Genomic DNA, 20,080 nt, shown 5'->3' with positions numbered 1-20,080 from the left:
ATGGGAGCTCTACTCACAATGATAAACACATGTTTTCACATGGGAGCTCTACTCACAATGATAAACACATGTTTTCACATGGGAGCTCTACTCACAATGATAAATCACATGTTTTCACATGGGAGCTCTACTCACAATGATAAACACATGTTTTCACATGGGAGCTCTACTCACAATGATAAACACATGCACTCATGCCACATGATAAACATGATAAACACATGCCTAATGCTTTTATGGATGTGATTTTCCTCCTCCACTCGCTCTCCAAATCTTATTTCTCTCTCCTCTATATGCCTCCTTCTTTCTCTTTACTTTAAACCTCACTTGCACTTTTCTTTATACAATTTTTTTCTTCTTTGTTCCAACTTCTCCATGTTTTTATGCCTCTCTCTCTCTCTCTTTGTCGGTCTCTCTCTCTCTCTCTCTCTCGCTTTCTGTGTCTCTCCCTATCTCTCCCTGCAGGTGTTGTGCATGATCACGGCTCCGGTGACTATGATCCTCTCTTCACAGCAGGATGCCTCCTTTGGCTTTGCGTCTCTGGCAGTCGTCTTCTCCGTCTACATCACTCTGGTGGTGCTTTTTGTGCCCAAGGTGCTCTGACTCATCATGGCTGACACCTGTGTTGCACACACTAAAAGTACACTCACTGCACACTAACGGCAAAGGTCAAACACACTCACCTCGGTCTCTGTGGGGAATCTAGTTCAGAGAGCTTATACTGCAGGGTGCATGAAAATGGCAGACTTCTGGAAATCCATTCAGTCCTCATGAGCCTCTTCCAAACATGAACTGTGGATCATAACCATAGACTCAGGTACCCTTCTAGACATGACTCAATAAACCGTTTAATCACTTGCTAAACATGAGGCAGAAGCTCCGTGGCTACTGCAGAGGACAGCGCACTACAATTCTCTGCTCTGGATCTAAATACTGTAAATGTTTCAAATGCATTTATTCCTCTAGTATTCTACTTTTATACCTCTAATAGTCAAGGGTGAATACCTGGTTTCACAGGTGGGGGGGGGGGGCACAATAAAATGTGGACCGCCGACCCTCTAGGGGGGTCCGGGGGCATGCCACCCCGGAAGATTTTTTTTTTACATTTTAAAGTAAAATGCATCAATTTGGTGCACTCTTAGGGGAAGATTAAGAAGCTAGATCTATGAAGAACTACACACATCACTAAATACATGCCTTTTAGACACCACCTCCTCCAACTCATCAGAGCTCTGATATGAAAGCAGGTGACATGAACAAGGCATAGATTCTATGCCTAGGTCTATGCCATAGAACAATACTGATGTGAAAGCCAGAGCCATATTGAAATCACATTGGTTGTATTATTATTATTATTATTATTATTATTATTATTATTATTATTAGTGTGCTTTATTTTAAATTCAACCATGTTCACTGTTTACCATGTTCACTTCCTCTCATCACATAACCCTTTATACAGCAGCATGGACGTGCAGAGAATGTTAGACGGGCAGGGGCTGGCAAAAAAAGTGTTAATGTTTTTAGCCAGATTTAGAAGAATATCTCATTTTAAATTAATTTATTTGGATGATACTTGTCACGGAAAAATAACTCCACAAACGGAATAATATTAGTACAAAAGTTAAATTTGCTGTTACAATACTGTTGTGATATTATTTAGTCTTAAGCATCAATATGTGCTCCTTTTCGCACTCACTTTCATGTCACCACATGCTCTCCCTTTAGGTCATTTTACACTACAACAGACAGATAGCAACACAGGCTTAAACATTGAAGCTCTTCCTTCCTGTCAGCTGCCTGTCAGACTGTCACATGGGGGGGAGGGGTCTGCAATATTGTTGCTGTCACTGATGATCTATGAGCAATTCAGCATTAATTTTACAACAACCTTGCCCTATCAGGAGACACATTGACCAAAACAAATCTTTCCAAGAGCCACAATCCCCCCAAAATGGCCTTTGTTCCCTTTATTTTGATTTTATTTGTTTAGTTAGGCTATTTATTCATTCATTCATTTATTTAACTGTGACTTAAAAGAGCCAGAACTACCCATAAAGGAGCCGTATGTTGCTTTTGAGCCTCGGGTATATCACTGCCCTACAAGTAACCTACAACAATCCAGTATACTAGCTAGATGAATGGTTATCAAAGCCAAATTGTGCAGTTGCAGTTATTAAGTCAGTTGTATCATGTAATGCTATGCATTGCCTGATTGCCTAGAAGACCCTTGTCAGCCATCATGTGTGATCGATCAAAATTCAATTAGCAAATTGTGAAATTACATCGGACTGAGAGAGAGAGAGAGAGAGACAGAGGGAGAGAGAGAGGTCCCTATTGACAAATAAGATGAAAAAACAGTATAATACTTTGTTTTGGCCAATGGCCACATAGGCCTATGTACCTGATAGTGATATCTGTCTGTCTCAAATTAAGTCCGACGGTCTGTGTGCTGCTGTTGTGTCACACGTGTGCATGGGCTGGTGTGCTATGCTTTGAAGTATGATGCTTTCGTTTCTTGGCTCTGCTGCCTTCAGGGACGGCTTGGAAAGGCGCCTTTCTGCACAGAGGGCCATTAGAAATGCTGCATTCAGGGTCAGGAGAGCTCGGAAAAGCCAGACTCTGTGAGTGCTGCCTTCGGGGACGGCTTGGAAAGGGGAATTTCCATACAGAGCCCCATTAGAAATGCATTCAGGGTCTGGAGAGGGCACTTTTTACAGAAGATGAAATCCGTGGCAATCTTTTGGAGTACCCTATAGCTTATAATCAGCAACTCAATTCACATTCTCAGCCATAATATGATGGCTGGTCGTCAAACAGTAGCGTATTAAGCATGATTTTTTCAGTTTATCAAAAAAAAATCAGTTTAAAAAGTGTGTGTGTGTGGGGGGGGGGGTACGGTGGTGCAGTGGTAAGCGCTGTCGCCTCACAACTCGAAGGTCCTGGGTTCGATTCCCATCTGGGACGATGTGAACGCTGAAGGAATGCGTGCCCGTCCGCATGTCCCGAGTGCTCACCGCCCGGGTGGGGTCGTCAAAAGGGCCTTTCTGTGTGGAGTTTGCATGTTCTCCCCGTGCTTCCCGGGGGTTTCCTTCATATAGGAACCCCTCACCAAAACATGCAATATCCTGGTTGCTAATGTGGTTCCTCCTCTGGTCGTTAAGGGCGCCTGTTCGGAGGGAGGGGAACTGGTTGGAATAGCGTGAACCTCCCACGTGCTATGTCCTACCGGTGAAACTTCCCCTGTCAGGTGAAAAGAAGCGGCTGGCTAACTGCCCATGTCTCGGAGGAAGCATGGAGCCAGTTTCGGCTCTCCCCAGATCGGCAGAGGGTGGAGTAGCAACCAGGATAAATAAATTAAATTAGCACTAACGGGGGATAAAAATGGGATAAAAAATCGGGGGGGGGCAGAATCAAGGTTTTGAAAAGTGGGGGCGACATGTCCCCAGTGGAAAATTCGCCCCTGTCTATAATCGATCTTTATTCCAATTCTCAGAGATCGACTTTGCAGTGGGAATATGCCTATAGATAGCCTATTTGTTCGGCACATCATTCTGGGCAAGCTTGGGACAACATGCACGCTCGTACCTGCATTTGCGGACACAAATATGAGCCAATATTTCCTCGACATTGCCTTGATGAGAAAACAATGCAGCTTAACATGTGTTGGCATGGGGAATATACATGTAGGCTAAACTCAGTCACGGAGAGAGGAGTGCAATGTGAGCGCCGCACGCGGCCTCTCTCCGAACACGGGCAGGGAAAAAAAATTATATTCACAATTCTCAAACGAATTATACACGGACCCATGTCGGATTAACACGTTCACTGCCAATGACGTATTAATCCGTCAAAAAAATCCAACGGTTGACTGCCAATGACGTATTAATACGTCAAAAAAATGATTTTTTTTTTTTTGACCGTGGGATGTGCATCTAACCCTTTTACATCTCTTATATAAATATTGGAACCACCGAACGTGTACAACCCATTCCACCGACCCACTAAGTGGCGACAGTGCTCTCCTGACTAGAGGAAGGCAAGCAAAAAGCAGTGTGAGTAAGCCATTCTCATGAAAATGGATTGGCGAAAATGCTTTCGTTTTCGCGCTGATTGCTGGCGGTGCGGGATTGCAAATTTGCATAATAGATTACGGGTGGAACACACTTTGAAACACGCAGCATAAATATGACCAGAATCGCAAAAGCTTCATCAAAGCTCTCAACCGAAACTCCAAGAAACGAGCGAGCCCATCCAGACTTGGCCAGCGGCCGCCAGCAGACAGGCACAGCAGCAGCAAAGCAGTGAGCCTGGTGACGCGAGGTTACAGCAGCAACAGAAACGAGCTTGTGACACGCCCGCTGCAGCCAAGAAGAACACACACGGAGGGAGGAGTTTGAAGGAGAGGGGTGTTTCCTGCTGTTATGGAGGAAATGACTGTTCAAAACTATTGTTTAGATGTCTGACGTCTTACTGATGCCAAAAATGAATGGTTAAAGTGACTGTTCTATCGAATTTCACAAAAAGCCGTTTATCTCAGAATAAATTTTCAGACGCTGAAACCATGCTGTATTCAACTGCTAATGCTTACATAACTACTAACTCTACAAACTAACTCTTTTAGACAGAGAAAGCACACATTCTATTAGTTCTTTTGAGATATTGTGTGTTCACAAAATCCTAACAGAAAGGAATCCTCGGCTCTTGAAAGATGAGCCAGAATCCTCAAAAAAAAACCTTGGCAGAAGCTAACTACAGTATTGAAAAACGGCAGGCAGTGAATGTGTTAAGGGTTAAAAATTCAGCAAATTCTTTTTTTTAAAGCTCAGAACGAACATGTGTTTCTGGTGAATGAATTTACACTTTAAAGGAGTGTGTTGCTTTTCTCATCTCTCCCACCTGGTTGTGGCTTATGTCTATGGGCTGTCCTGAGTGTCCTCACTCGCTGATCATGAGTTTGCAGTTTAATTCATTGATATGCCGAATGATTAATTAGTCTAATATAGGCTACGTGAACGTTAATACCGAGCACTTCACCCATCTCCTTTTCAAACTGGCACATGGAAAAAAAATAAACGATTAAACTTTTAGGTTAGGCTACGCAAAGATCGGCGCGGCCTGGGGTCCTTCAGGCTAGAGCGAGATGCTCGACGCAGGTAAATGACGTGCAGCGCACAGGCCCTCTTGAGGCGTCCTTGAGGCATCCTCTCAGCCTCTGGATTGCCTTTGCCACGGGAGGGTCTGGTGAGACGAAGGAGGAGCACGGCCGGGAGTAACCCACAGAGCCTAGATCCTCCATGCACCGAAGGGCCAATACTGCGGCGTAGCACTAGCTCTATTGCAGCGGATTGGGCGTTCTCTCTTACCCCTCCCGCGGGCAACGTTGCAGACAGAGTAGGAAGGCTGATCCGTAAGCGGCTTCTGGGACGCGAGTCGCGGTCTTAATTGGCCTCGGCTGGGTCTACTGGGCGAGGGTGTATGATGTTGACAGACCCGAAACACCTTATGACCCCAGATAACATCACTGATGACGCGTCCTAGCGCATGCGGCAGTAGTGTATTTGAGAATAAAAAATACTTGTTTACTCACCATTTGGCTCTCTTCCAAATAATCCAGCCACGTAACTACGTCCATTCATGAAATTATTAAATAGTACGGGGACATTATGGTCTGAATGTGCTCGCTTAGCACGTCATCAACGCCCCCTCCCGCCTGCCTGCCGCCGGAGCCTCTGCTGCGACCTGCTAAACTAGAGCCGTAGCACAAATGATGCGGAGCTTAGACTAGGGCCTAGGTGGTATATGCTCCGGAGTCGCAGGAGTGCGCTCAAAACAGAGAAATGCTTCTAAACATGCAGCCTGTTTGACTAAGGTGCGGTGATCAGGAGTTCAGTGCATGTATAGAAACAGCTAGAGTCTATCTCATGCATGTTTGAGTGCGTTGCATCATAGACCAGACCACCACATCCAAAACAAACGTTTTGCGACGTTTTACGTCGCAAAACGTCAAGGCCGCGCCCCTTTTAGGGGGAAAACACAAGCCACTCACCGTTGACGTTAATGTAAAATAGCAGTACAAAAAAAAACTTAATTAATTTTGTTTATAAATGACCCAAAGACACCATGACATGACAATATATTTCAACTCGGCCGGCCATGGAATGCGCAAGATACATCGACAATAGTACTTGCCTTATATGAACGCTGTATCCAGTTTCCACCAGGTTACATGCATCATCCACATTGACGGTGTCACCCCTACCCTATTAAAAAAAAACATCCCAGATCCAGGTGTTTTTATTTATTGTTAGTGAAACCAACAACACAGCAACTCTTTGGCATATCTATATCAAATTAAATGGTTTTAGTTTGTTTGAAGTGTTTTCAGCTACTTGTACAGTCTTTTCCTATGGTGGGTTTCCCCGTAAAAGGGTCGTGGCCTTGGCGCTTGATGACGCAGTGCTGTTCTGGTCTATCCGATTGGTCGTATCGGAAACAAGAAGGCAGCCGTCTTTATTCCAGGTCCTTTGCTAAGAGAATATTGACACTGTCCATACAAGGGCAGATTATGAACTTTAAATATTAGCTTGCTGCTCATATGAGTCCCAGTCAAGTTGTTGATTGTTTAATAATTGTTTATTTCATCCATTAAAGTAATAATTTCTATATAGATATTTGATATAACACAATAGTGATTCAACCTACGTATAGCCAGTTTATGAAACCGTCACGTACATTACAGGAACTCAAATTTTGTCAACAGAAAATCCAAGGAAAAAGACATTGTAGTACTGAACAAACGGTTTGATTGACAATCTGGGAAGTGCAGTGCAAAAACACTGCTGCAACGTCCGATAGTGCCAAAATATAGGCTATATATATTTTTTTTAGATTACCACTTTAAATCCACTTAAGTCATAAAGAGATTTTAAAGGTTTCACAAGTATGATGTGGATTGGGCAACGGGCTGCAAATATTAGGAAGGTGTTGAATATTTTGTACACTCACTGTTTTCACTCACTGTCTGTTTTCACTCACTGGGCCCTATCTTACGTCAGCAGCGCACAATTACTTTGCGCTAAGAGCTTTTAAAAGCACCTCTTACATGCTAAATACCGCGCTGCGCTTGAGCGCACCATAATCACCGTGCTGCGCAGTGCAGAGTAAAATTCCTTTTGAATATGTCATTACGCACAGCCTTGCCACGCCAATACATTACATCAAATTCTGCTGCTAAAGTTGGGTAGTAGCAGATAATTCAGTGAGGCAATCAACTATAACTCACTCAGAAACTTTTATCACATCGCAAAGAGTGAAATGAATTGAGAAAACTTGTTGGACAATGGACATAGGTTATTCACCTTCACCTATCCCATAACCCGGAGGGTCGTTGGCACGACAGACGATCTGTCAATAAGCTCTCTCCATCTCTCTCTGTCCTCAGCACGAGTGAGTCCACTCTATTACGCATGGAGAGAATTACAGCATATTGCATGCCTCGCACAAACAGCGATCGCAAGACGGGAATCTGATTGGTTTTATTGATGCAACGCCCAGGCATTGCCTGGCCACACCTGTGAATAATTCTGGTGCTTAAGACCGCCCAAATCCCATTTGCACTGGCATTTTGGGGGCGCAGATGATTTGGCACAGCGCTAATTTGCGCCTGCGGCAGGTGCCGTGAACGTTTCCGCATCCCCGCCGATAATTGCATCCCCACCATATTTCGGGGCTTTAACTTAGAAAACAGGGAGGTCATGTCTACCCAGACAATTATATCACTTTTAAACAGTTAAATCTCTGTATAAATCATTACAATATGCTCCCGTGAGGTGGGGATGCGTTTAGCTGCTGCTGGATGGGGGTGCAAAACTCGGCATAACACCTGGACACTAGTGCAAGGCGGACTGCTATCGTTGAGGCACGCAAACAGGTGCGCAAGCGCAAATAGGTGATATCGCCTGTACCAAGATAGGACCCACTGTCTGTTTTCACTCACTGTCTGTTTTCACTCACTGTTTTGGCACTGAATAAGAAAATGTCTGCTGTTGGGACAAGACGATAACAGCACCTCAGTAGTAAATTAGAGTAATTACCCAGCTCCAGTCCACTGCCAGACCGTCTCTCCTCACTGCTGGCTCTGTGTCCTGTCGTTTATTGACTTCCTGTTCCTGTGGCGGTGCAGATGCGGCGTCTGATCACGCGCGGTGAGTGGCAGTCTGAGCAGCAGGACACACTGAAGACCGGCTCCTCCACCAACAACAACGATGAGGAGAAGTCCAGACAGCTGGAGAGAGAGAACAGAGAGCTGCAGAAAATCATCCAGGAGGTAAAGCAGGCACACACATCATTGTAAAGACAAATAAGTGGGCTGTCCCGGTGGCTCACCTGGTAGGGCGCATGCCATGGGGGCTTGGTCCTTCGCACAGCCGACCCAGGTTTGCATCCGACCCGTGGTCCTTTGCCACATGTTAACCCCTCTCTCTCTCCCCCCCCACCTTTCCTGTCTGCCTACTGTCCTATCAAATAAAGGCAAAATGCCCTCCCAAAAAAAAGACAAAATCACACACACACACACACACACACACACAAATACATACAAATATACTGTACATATACACAAACACAAGATCATCCAGGAGGTAGACAGACACTGTACTCTATGTCACATATTGATCTACATAGTGTCACGGTCCTGCTTGTGTACGATTGGTACTTCTGGCTGTCCATCAGAGGGAGGCGAAGCTGGGGTAGTGACGTGATGCGGATTGTCCTTATAGAGGCTTCCGTAGCAGTGCTAGTCCTCCCTTATCATGTGATTCATACAGAAGACGGACATGACTGTTTGCAACAGCGTGTACCTTACTTTGATGTAACGTTACATGTTTGTAGGCGTCTTGTGTTGTTATGTGTTATATGTACATAAACGAGCAGCGTAGTGCTCATCACCACCAAACACTACCAACACACCAGACCGAGCTGTCCGGACATACAGGGATATCTGCCAAGCCACTCAAGACTGCTAACCAGGTGACCTATAGAGCAGAACTGCGCCGCATCTTCAAGCTTCCAGCGCAAAGGCCACCGACCCTTTTACTGGGAAACCCACCATAGGAAAAGACTGTACAAGAAGCCGAAAATACTTCAAACAAACCATTTAAAACGGTTTAATTTGATAGAGATATGCCGAAGAGTTGCTGTGTTGTTAGTTTCACTAACAATTAAAAAAAATAGATATATCGCAGATATACCTTTTTTTTAATAGAGTAGGGGTGACACCGTCAATGTGGACGATGCATGTAACCTGGTGGAAACTGGATACATTGTTCATATAAGGCAAGTACCTCGTGTCGATGTATCTTACGCATTCTATTTCCGGGCCGAGTTTAAATATATTGTCATGTCATGGTGTCTTTGCGTCATTTATAAATTAAATTAATTATGTTATTTTTCCATTGATTTTTTTGGTACTGCTATTTTACATTGAAGTCAACGGCGAGTGGCTTGTGTTGTCCCCTAAAAAGGGGTGCGACCTTCACATTTTGCGAATTACCCGGATGTGCTCGTGTGGTCTATCGCCTCTGTTTGATGAGACAAACACTTGTGTGTTTGGTAGAAATTCCTGGACAACGAAGCCTGATGTTAATGTTATTGTTAGAGTCTAGAAGCACTGGCTGTGACAATAGAAAATACACAATCATGTATACTGTGGGCCCTATCTTCCCCCTGGCGTTAGGCGTTAAACTGGCGTTAAACGCAAAAAAAACACGCTTTGCGCCTGACTTGGGAAGATAGCATCATGTTTTTAGACCCCGAAATGCGCTTTACGCCGAAGAGGCGTGGCACAGTGCCAGAATAGGCCAGAATGGGCGTTTCGGCCTTAAACGTTATCTTCCCCACTGGCATTAATTTTGCGCTTAACGATTTTCAAAACCAGGCCTTATTCAGTGTGCCGACTCCCCTACCAAAGCCACACACAGACACACATGTGAAATCTCCCACCATGCATTGAGGCTAATACATTTTGATAAGAAATAGCAAACAAATCAGCCTAAGTAGGCTAAGTGGTAGATATAAATAATATTTATGTTAACACAACATGCAATTCTAGAACATTTCAATATTGGACAAAATAAAACATAAAAATCAAAATACAACCCTATGTGAAACATATATTATGTAATCCAGGTGGCATATATATCCGTCGCAAATACAACGTGGTATAGACGAGTGACAGCTGTAACACGTACTGTGATGTCCGCTCCAACAAGACTTAGCTTACTGTACTTTTTCAATAAAAACACATTTATGCCATGACTTTACATAATGTAGGCTATATTTATGTGCATCATTTAGCCTGTGCTGTGATGTGCAGGAGCAGCAGGTAGCCTACAAGTTATAAAACTACCTGCCCTGAATGAGCCGAGTGGGGGTGCTTGTTCACTATTGTGAAAGTTATGTGTTTACAACATAAAGATCATGGAATTGGATGGTGTCAGGGATGTCACCGATAGTTAACGTTCTATATTGTAGGCTACAGGGAGACCGCATCAGCCCTGCTGAACAGATCTGTATTTGCCTGGCTGTAGGTTGAATTGTTTTATTCAGGCTATGATCTGTGATGTGCTGAGATATCCAAATTGGCATGAAGAGATGACAGCATGCAGCCGCAACCCGGACTCGATCGAGTGGATCGGAGCTTCGAAAGGAAGAATGTCATTGCTAACTGCAGTTCAGCAATGACCACAGTTGTGAATAATTCTACGCCTAAAAAACGTGGTTAAATGGTTAAGGCCGGGTTTAGCGCCGAGGGGAAAATAGGGACTGCGCCTGACCACGCCCACTAATAGCGCTGCGCCTGGCGTTAAACGCTATTTTAAGGCCAGGGGGAAGATAGGGCCCTGTATGTGCATGTATACTTATTAGGGGTGGACAATCAAGCAGAATACAATACCAACAGACATAGCACATACGTTTTTCAGACATGTTTATAGGTGCAGACATCCGTTGTGACATAAATGAGAGTTCTTGGCAGTTTTTCCCATGGCCTTTAATATTAACACACTACGGTAATTGACTATTTAAACTATATTTTGTTAGTATATATAATGTACCGTAAATTCCGGACTATAAGCCGCGGCTTTTTTCCCGTTTTTTGGCCCCTGCGGCTTATATAACGGTGCGTCTTATCTATGGATTTTTTTCAGAAAAAAAATTTCAAATACAAATAAAATCTCTCTTTTTTAGCACTCTTTCTACCTATAAATCCACTTCTGTTTTAATTTCCTCTGTTGCCCTCTTTTCACCACACCGCGGACACTGTGTGCACTGTCGAAATAAACAAAGGTGTTGTGTTATGTTGTTTTGTTGAAATGTTACGGTAATACGGTAAATGGGAGCTTCCTCAAACAGCCAACAATCCCCTCTGTGCGTGAACCCTTACATATGGTAATTACGGTAAGCAAAGTTCATCAGCCCGGAATCACAACAAGACGAGCAGTCTCTCTCTCACTTACCATGGGGAAGGTACGCAGAAAGTCACACGATGCAGCTTTCAAGCTGAAAGCAGTCGAACTCGCACTAAAAGAAACAAACAGAGCAGCAGCGCGTACCCTGGGCATCGATGAGTCAATGGTGAGACGTTGGAAGCAGCAGCAGGAGGAACTGTCTCAGTGTAATAAGACAAAAAAGTCCTTCAGAGGCCACAAAAGCAGATGGCTGGAACTTGAAGATTCCCTTGAGGACTGGGTGTTGACCCAGAGAGGAGACGGCCGAGGCGTTTCCACGGTGCAGATCCGACTGAAGGCCAAAACAATCGCCACCGAGATGAAAATTGAACATTTCAGAGGTGGGCCATCTTGGTGCTACCGATTCATGAGACGAAAGGGACTGTCCGTCCGGGGGAGAACTACTGAACAACTCCCTCCCGACTACCAGGAGAAAATCACAAACTTCGGCGAATTCACACAAAGGAAGATCACGGAATATTATAGGAGTGTGAAAACATCCACAATCACCAACGGGTTCCAAAACGCTGGACTGCTGCGGGATGAAAAGGATGACGCCGCCACAGCTGGCGCTGAGGGCCGTCAGAGGCTTCAGAGGCTGTTCGATGCCGACAGTGATGAAGAGGAGTTCGTTGGTTTTGAGTGACAATGAAGGAGAGAGGAGAGTGGTTGACGAAGCCACCCTGAACCTGTTCGTTTCCGACACTGAAGATGAGGACTTTGGTGGTTTCAGTACGCAGGAAGAAGAGGAAGACGAGGATTAGTGACTTGACTTCTCTGGTTACAGGTTTGCTGCACATATACGGTAGCCTATTGTTGTGTGATTTTGTCTGGGGATTAGTGACCTGACTTTTGTTTTGTTTTGTTGAAATGTTAATAAATGGGAGCTTCCCCAAACAGCGATCTCTTTCCCGACATTCCTCTCTGTGCACGAACCCTTTCATATGGTAATTAAACATCAAAACACCCGCGGCTTATAGTCCGGTGCGGCTTATAGAAGAAAAAAATAGTCAATTTTGGTGCTGCGGCTTATAGACCGGTGCGTCTTATAGTCCGGAATTTACGGTAAGTATTTCCTCCTGGAATCCCCCTTTTTTACATTTTTACATGTTCTACTATTGAGTGATATGTTTTGTGTGGTTAACTCCATTTAGTGTGAAGTTGTCCTCATTGTATTCTTGTGAGTATCTCATTGGGTAATTGACACCTGCCTATCAGCCAATCAGCAATTGAGGACTTAAATGCAGACCTGGTGGCAGTCTCACACCCATAGCGAACCTGATGAAGCAAACATGTGAAACGCGTTGTTCACCTTGTTTCTTTTTCTCTCTTTTTTTATGTATCAAAATAAAGTGTTCATCTATCCTATCGTATCTCTCCGCTGGAGAACTTTTTTTTTTATTATTATTATTCTTGTGATTCACCCTGCACCAGCCGGCACCCAGGAGAGTGGCACTGCTGTGCACAGGGCTTTTCTCTGCTGTTTACACCAATTGACTAATAACGTGTCCACTGATATGAGGAAATATATCGTGATATAGATTTATTTTGGCCATATCTTCCAACCCTAATACACATATATGTACTGTAGTCTACACACTTGCTTGTTATTTTATCTGTATGTGTTTAGCTTGCGTGTGTGTGGGTGCAGAAACGCAACACACTACTTTGAATCCCAAAAGGCAGTGATTTGATTGCTCATGCTCTGTCCACAACTAGAAATATTGTATATTAGAAACTAGTTAGGTGATATATAAATCACTTCTTTCCATTTCTCTAGCCATGTTTTTTATGTAATGAGGTTTCCTTTCCCACTATTGTTTTTTTTTTTGCCTCACTCCTTTTGCTTAATATAACCTTGTTTCCTTGTCATTTATCATGATCGTCTTCACTTTTTTACGCTCTGGTTTTCGAAGATGCCATACAGATAGTATAGTTTTGTTGTTGTTGTTTGTTTTAAAGGACTATATTGTGTACACAGAAAAATAAGGGTGCCGAAAATAGTTATTTGGAGTGATGCCATAAGAGAACCATTTCAGACTGTTATTTTCCACATTTGTGCCATCACCCAGCTTCCTTTTAATATCCCAGAGAACCATATTCTTCTTCTTTTGTATATTAAAAGGTTCTTAGGGAATCAGAAATGATTGTTAATGATTCTTCTATCTATGGCATCACTCCAAAGAACCATCTTCGGTTCCAGTTTGCACCTTTATTTCTCTGTGTGTGTCGATATGACAACTCCAAACCCTCTTTCCTCTCGTTGTGTCTTTAGAAAGAAGAGAGGGTGTCGGCTCTCCGCAACCAGCTGGCCGAGCGACAGGCCCTGCGCAACCGCCGCAGACCGTCGGCGGGCCAGACCCAGAACCACAGCACAGCCCCCACTGCGCCTTCGACCCAGCCAGATCCCAAGTCCCTGCTGCCCCCGCCCGGCTACCCCAACCCCACCACGGACAACCACGCCCTGCCTCCATCCTTCTCTAACTCCTCCAACCTCTACCAGGCCGACAGCAAGATGAGCCGCAACCACTGTCACAACAGCCAGATCCCCCTCCTGTACAAGTAGGCCCCTGATGCGGGGGAGACCGGGGCACGGTGCACCCAGGGGACACACACTTACACACACAACGAGACACTGTGACTTTCACTTGTTTCGGCGACGAGCACAACGCTGTAGAGAGTGACATTTTTACGGAAGCACAAGTAGTACGCGGGAGTGCTTTTTTTACACTCAGCAGCTCGGGAGAGAGTCACGCATCCTTCACAGTTTCCATTCCACTGTGTTTTAAACCCAGCTAAAGAGGCATTTGTGAGCGGTGAACACGAAGGTCGAGCACATCCCAGTCTGGCAGCGCTCACTGTCTATTTGAAAGGTCGAGTGAATGGACAGATCTCTCAGTCATTCGTTATCTTGTTCTGTTGTAGACACATCGCTTTGAGGAATCTTAAAAGGAAAACTTTATGTATGTGTTTGCTATCTATCGCCACCCTTTGTCTCTCGAGTTTGTTGACTAGACAAGCACATAGTGATTTCTATTGTTATTCTGTAATATCGGATCTGTTTTGTCATGGACTTGTTGTTGTTGACAATTTGTTTACTTTTGGAGAGAGTTGTGGAAATTGACCAAGGAACAAAGCAATGTACAGTTCCCCCCCCCCCAATATTTGTTCTTAAAGAGCGACTGAGCTCAAAAGTGTCGAATAGTGATTTCACTGAGAAGTGATAATGTGCATTATCCAATAGCCATAATTATGAAGGGCCGAGCGTCGTAGCATGTATGGATGTTTGTCATCAGGACTCCGTATTCAAGTACAGCATCACATCTTAAAAATCCAGACCTTTCCTGATGTACGAACTTACGAATATGAGACCCATTTGGTAGGATGATATTATCAGACCTGGCTGATGTATTAATACTTTTTGATAGTTTTTGCCATTTGGGGGGAAAAAAACATTTTACAATTTTTCCAAGATTGGTGGTATTTATCAAATTAGTTGTACAGTTGTAGCCATCAAATAAATCTTTCATCCTGGATCTATCCTGCAAATATCCTCCACTGGTGCTGCAACCGCCACTGCAGATCTGTTCCCTCTCAAATGTTGTAGGTAGAAATGAGAGATTATAACAAAACTCTAATCTTTGAAACTTCTACCTGTCAGAGCAATTTTTGTACCTTCTGAAAAAGAAACAGAATTTAAATTGGTAACACTTTATTTGGATAGTCCGCCTACACATAGTCTACAGAGTATTTGTAATATTTCAACAGCTTGTTAGTTGACATTCAACAATTCAACTGTTTAACAGAGGTTTGACATATTATCTATGTATGAGTATGTGACAATTCATGAACATACCTACATTTTACAATAGGTGCAGGTGTGTGGAATTGTAGAACGTCGTCAACTAATGTCAACTATAAGCTGTTGAAATGTTAACTTACAAATACTCTGTAGACTCTCTGTAGGCGTAGGCCTACTGTCCAAATAAAGTGTCCTGCAGCAGTAGAGCAGAAAGCAGGCAGTACTGTAAAATGTGTGGTTTCTGCGATGGCTACATCTGTAGATATTCAGAAAAAGCACACAGACTTTTCTCAAGATTTTGTACATGTGCCTCTGCTGCACATCATTCTTCTAAGCCTTTTTATTTTGAATGGATGCTAGTTTTGTTTTCCCATAAAAGACAATCTGGGTAAATGTGGATGCTCATTCTTACACTGAATTCTTTCAGATTTTTTCTATTTGTTTTTCCCATTTTTGCCTTTGGATAACTACAGTTGTAAATGTATCAAAGAGGGATATATGTAAAGTCATCTGATATTCAACAGTTAATCTGGATGTACTATTTCATTCATTAGCTATTTTCAAATTTTATAAAGCAATGATACCTAACAGCTTTATCAGATGGTGATACAATAATTTGACAAATATTCTTTGAATATATTTCATTGTGCACTTTAAACTCAACAAACTATGGTTCTACTACAACTTTATGTTGCTATTATAATAATACATTTTAGCTCAGGTATGGAGAAGGAAGACATAATGCAGTCGCAGGACATTAATGAATGAAATAGCCCATATTAACTGTGGATCAGATAGTGTAAAATATGAATGCAGAAGTCATTTAAAAAATCTATAATATTGCACATATATGACAATATACCTAAATTTGAGGATATTTGTATTCACTATATCTAAGATCTTAAATGTTAATATATTTCAGAGTATGTGTATGCAAATATATGGATACCATGGTCAAATAAAACCATTGTTTTTCACTGGGTATTTTTGTGCTTTATTGTTATCTTTTATGAAAGCAGAAATAGGCTTTACATGAATTGAAATTTCAAATTGAATTTACATGAATTGCAGGGCTGATTTTGAAAATGCTACATATCCATTTTGGACACTTCTCAACCCCCAATTCATAATTGAAAATCTCCAGAATAAACAATCCAGTCTGTATAACCATTTTCATCCAAGGACAAGTAACCTACTAACTTTTATATGGCACCATAATTAGCTTATATTTTCTAATTGATCAGTCCAAGTGTAGGTCCCAGTTTCTTTCAAATTGAGGATTTTGTTCAGTCCCATTATTTTTAGTATTATTCCTGTGGATTTCCCTGTAGATACTGTACATCATATTTACATCAACCACTAGATGTCACCAATTATTTACTGCTTTTCTAACTCGGTAGGACCTTTGAGCAATTAACTCTATCCAACCTTTCACTGTGAGGGAAATGTGTTATTATTCTCCAGCTGAGCTTGCTGGCGTCGCTCCATAAAGGAGCAAATAAACCCCCGAAGATGAGATCATTAAACGAAAGTGGGAAGTGTTTTTTTAATACAATAGCCAGCTGCAAAGGCCCATGGGAACCTCATTATGGGGACAATAAGTGGATGTTTATAGATAAAAGAAAATATACCATGTGTCTAAGTACATCCTATAAATGTGTGCTTTTACATGATGATAATGTCACCAAACCAGCTGTGGGCCAGGTCCGATCCTTTTCCAGCTGACTGGAGACGAGGTATGCAGTAATGGAGGGGGTGGGAGTGGTGGTGGTGGAGGTGGAAGAGGAGGGGAGGTCACTGGGGAAAACCCGCTCTGGGTTGAGGCTTCTGCGGGCCTCCACCTGACACAGCACTCAGCAAGACGCACAAAGCAGGAAATTCCCCTCGTCTTGTCTGATCTAACAAAGGAAGTATTTGCTGGCTGTGAGGAATTTCATAGTGACCATGCCAAATAATAGACTGAGCCTGAATGTATGTGAGTTACTGCCCAGGCTAGCTGAAGCTGTTTCCCTTCTCAGCCACAATTCTCTGCTTTGTACCACAAGTATGAAGGGGAAAAAAGCATTGTCCTTTGTAACAACAGGGTGAAATAAAATCATGATTTGAGGTCATTTTGGCACTTTAATGACAAAAAAGGTATATAAATATAATCTTTAACACCTAATCCTGTACTTAAATACAAATAAATACAAATAAATACATTATGGAATGGAATGGTAAGTGATAATAATAAGTAAAATAGAACAATTTGCAATAATCCATGAACCTACACTCTCCAGTGAAGAGCTGTCATCATCTGGTACAGTACAGAAAGTCTAGACTACAATCTCAGGTCAACATAAATATAAATAATGAACAAAAGTGCTTAAAATAGCAGTAATATTGCAAACTGTTGCAGTTTATACGAGTTACAATCAGAAAAGCCTGTTAGGCTACAACGTGTACATCTCCATTGAGATTTAAATTGTCCTTATCACCACGAAGATGAATAATAACAAACAAACATAAAACATAAAAGTAACATAAAAGTGAAGATTTGCCAAAAACTGATGGCACTTGGCTGAACTTTGTACCTATTGCATTACTGTCATACCCATAATCACAGCAAAGATGGCTCTCTTGCTACTACTCTACTGCTGCATTAAAGTGCAAACACACCAAAGAATGTCTTGCCCCCCTCGGTCTCCAGCTCTTCTAGTTGGTTGGTCTCCGTCCACAGTTTGTCTCCCTTATTCAGCTGAAACACTGCGCCGAGATATATGGCGTTGTACCAGCCCTCTCCGACCCTGTAGCTGTCTTCGTGAGCGGCGCGCTGGCAAGCCGACCTCACTGCGCTCATCAGAGACACTCTGCTGCCGATGGAGTCCGAAAGGCGCCAAATTCTGTGGCTGAGAGGAGCGAGCCGCTTTCCCAGGCTCTCCTCGTCGCCATCATTGCAGGAGACTCTGAACGAGGCCTGGCTGTAGACGAAGTACAGGCCGCTTTTAGGGATAACGATCTGGTTGTCCTTCAGCCGGAACCCCCCCTGAGCAAACGCCTGGCCTTGATCATTCCTCCACTCCACCTGGTCTTTGAAACGCCCGTCTTCTTCATAGCTGCCTAGAATCAGAAGAAGAAATAAACGTTACAGCCTTAAAGTGCCTGAGCTCTGCTGTGAGCATGGGGGGGGGGGGGGGGGGGGGGTCAAACGAGAGAGAATAGTCAATCAACCAGTTTATTTGGAGGTCTGAATGAAATGAGGTAACGGCAACGAAAAACGTCTACAGCTACTTCCTCATAGCGTTTCTCCCTATATTGTTTCTAAAAAGGAAACTCCGCAAATATCAGACACAAGGGCGAGAACGAGTTTGAATGACAGTGTGGAAAAGACTAGACCATGGGCCCATTGTTTTGCTGAGAAACAAATCAAGGTAGGCTTAGGCTATGATGACTCACCTTCTAAATGGATGGCTGCCTTGGCTTTGCTGCCGATCCGCCTCAGTGTGAAGTGGGGATCTGAGAAGAGGGAGACAAATGTGAGCTTGTCTCAAGTGATCCACGGAAGCTCAGAAATATCCCACGATACCTTCAGCATTTTGGGAATGAGCAGCCATGCATATAATCACCTGTCGCTTCACCGGTTTCCTTCCCGATCCGTGCTTCTGTTGGGCCTGGCTGCATCTGTTGGGGGGGGGGGGGGGGGCATCCCACAGTTAGACACAGCAACTCGCCACTTTCTCACCAGATACACCAGATACAGGATTCTAAAGCATTCCTACTCAAATGGATCCTTACCATTGTTTCCTGCCTTCCATTCCAGTACCAAACGAATAGCTGGGTACCACCTATGCAAAGGCCCACGATGAAGAGGGCCCCGCACACCTTCCATATCCAGCCTAAGGATGACTTCTTTTCAACCACAGTCACTGTCCTCTCCCCAAGGCCCATCTCCACGTCGCCCGCTGTCACTGTATAGGCCACCATACTGTGGACAACACTAAGCTCAAAGGCTGCTGAGAAAAGTCTGGTAACTGGATACTTGACTTGAATTTCTCTGTACTGTATGTCCAGATGCCTCCAGCGCTGGCTGTGATGATGTCGTCTCCTTGTGTTGCTATTGTGTTAGGAGTGAACTTCTGCCAGAGAGCTTGTAGTATTTATGCTGTGGCAGCTGCTTCTGCAGAAGGGAAACTCCAGTGATGTCACTCTCTGTAAGTGGAGACAGTGCAGCAGGCAGGCAAGCAGAGCAACCTGGGGAGGGAAAGAGAGAAGTCATAGAAATATGAGAGGACTTTTACCCAATGGGAATCGTGGTTTCAGGATGGGAAAGTGTTTTGCTGCTACTTTAAGGTTTTTGAAAAATTACACAGTGAAGCAAGACACAGATCCTCAGACAGACGCACACACAAATTGGGTACAGAGACTGAGACACAAACTCACAAACATGTTGTGCTTAACCACTGAGTGTGTATTACTGCTACCCAAAGAATGTAAGCCTTGTCTGTTAATTGCTGCGGTTTACAAATGAATCCATCACTCACCATGTGCACTTTGAGGTCACATCGGACCAGAAAATTCAGATACTATCCTGTAATTCCAGTAATCCACCTGTAAATCAATGATTTTAGTTATGATTATTCTTATTCATAAAGTATTGATAGTATTGATGTAGTAGAGGTTCACTTTAATTAGTGCAGCTCTTAATTATTGAAAGAGTAGGTTAAAAGAAAAAACATCACCAAATGAAGACCGCTAGTCTTCCTGGGGTCCAAACACATTACACATTACATTA

The 20,080-nt window shown here is 43.3% G+C and overlaps 2 protein-coding genes across 2 annotated transcripts in view; one reads left to right on the top strand and one right to left on the bottom strand.

Annotated features, from left to right (window-relative positions):
- The window catches only part of gabbr1a (gamma-aminobutyric acid (GABA) B receptor, 1a), a gene marked incomplete at both ends in the record, with an annotated part of 141,100 nt that extends 127,027 nt beyond the window's left edge, over positions 1–14,073 (top strand). Inside the window, 3 exons of the mRNA XM_083644699.1 lie at positions 466–594; positions 8,186–8,329; positions 13,783–14,073. Coding sequence (XP_083500825.1) covers positions 466–594; positions 8,186–8,329; positions 13,783–14,073 — 564 coding nt within the window. The remainder of the gene's footprint in view (positions 1–465; positions 595–8,185; positions 8,330–13,782) is intronic.
- Positions 14,074–17,634: 3,561 nt separating this feature from the next.
- tnfb (tumor necrosis factor b (TNF superfamily, member 2)) lies at positions 17,635–19,272 on the bottom strand (the record flags this gene model as incomplete). Its single annotated transcript, XM_083644739.1, has 4 exons — positions 17,635–18,408; positions 18,745–18,804; positions 18,915–18,969; positions 19,084–19,272. The coding sequence occupies 4 exons, from the start codon at positions 19,270–19,272 to the stop codon at positions 17,951–17,953; spliced, it is 762 nt and encodes a 253-aa protein (XP_083500865.1). The 3' UTR covers positions 17,635–17,950.
- Positions 19,273–20,080: the final 808 nt, after the last annotated feature.

Source organism: Poromitra crassiceps, assembly GCF_964638095.1.
Source record: "Poromitra crassiceps genome assembly, chromosome: 1".
Taxonomy (NCBI): Eukaryota; Metazoa; Chordata; class Actinopteri; order Beryciformes; family Melamphaidae; genus Poromitra; species Poromitra crassiceps.
This window is presented reverse-complemented; position numbering and strand designations above follow the sequence as displayed.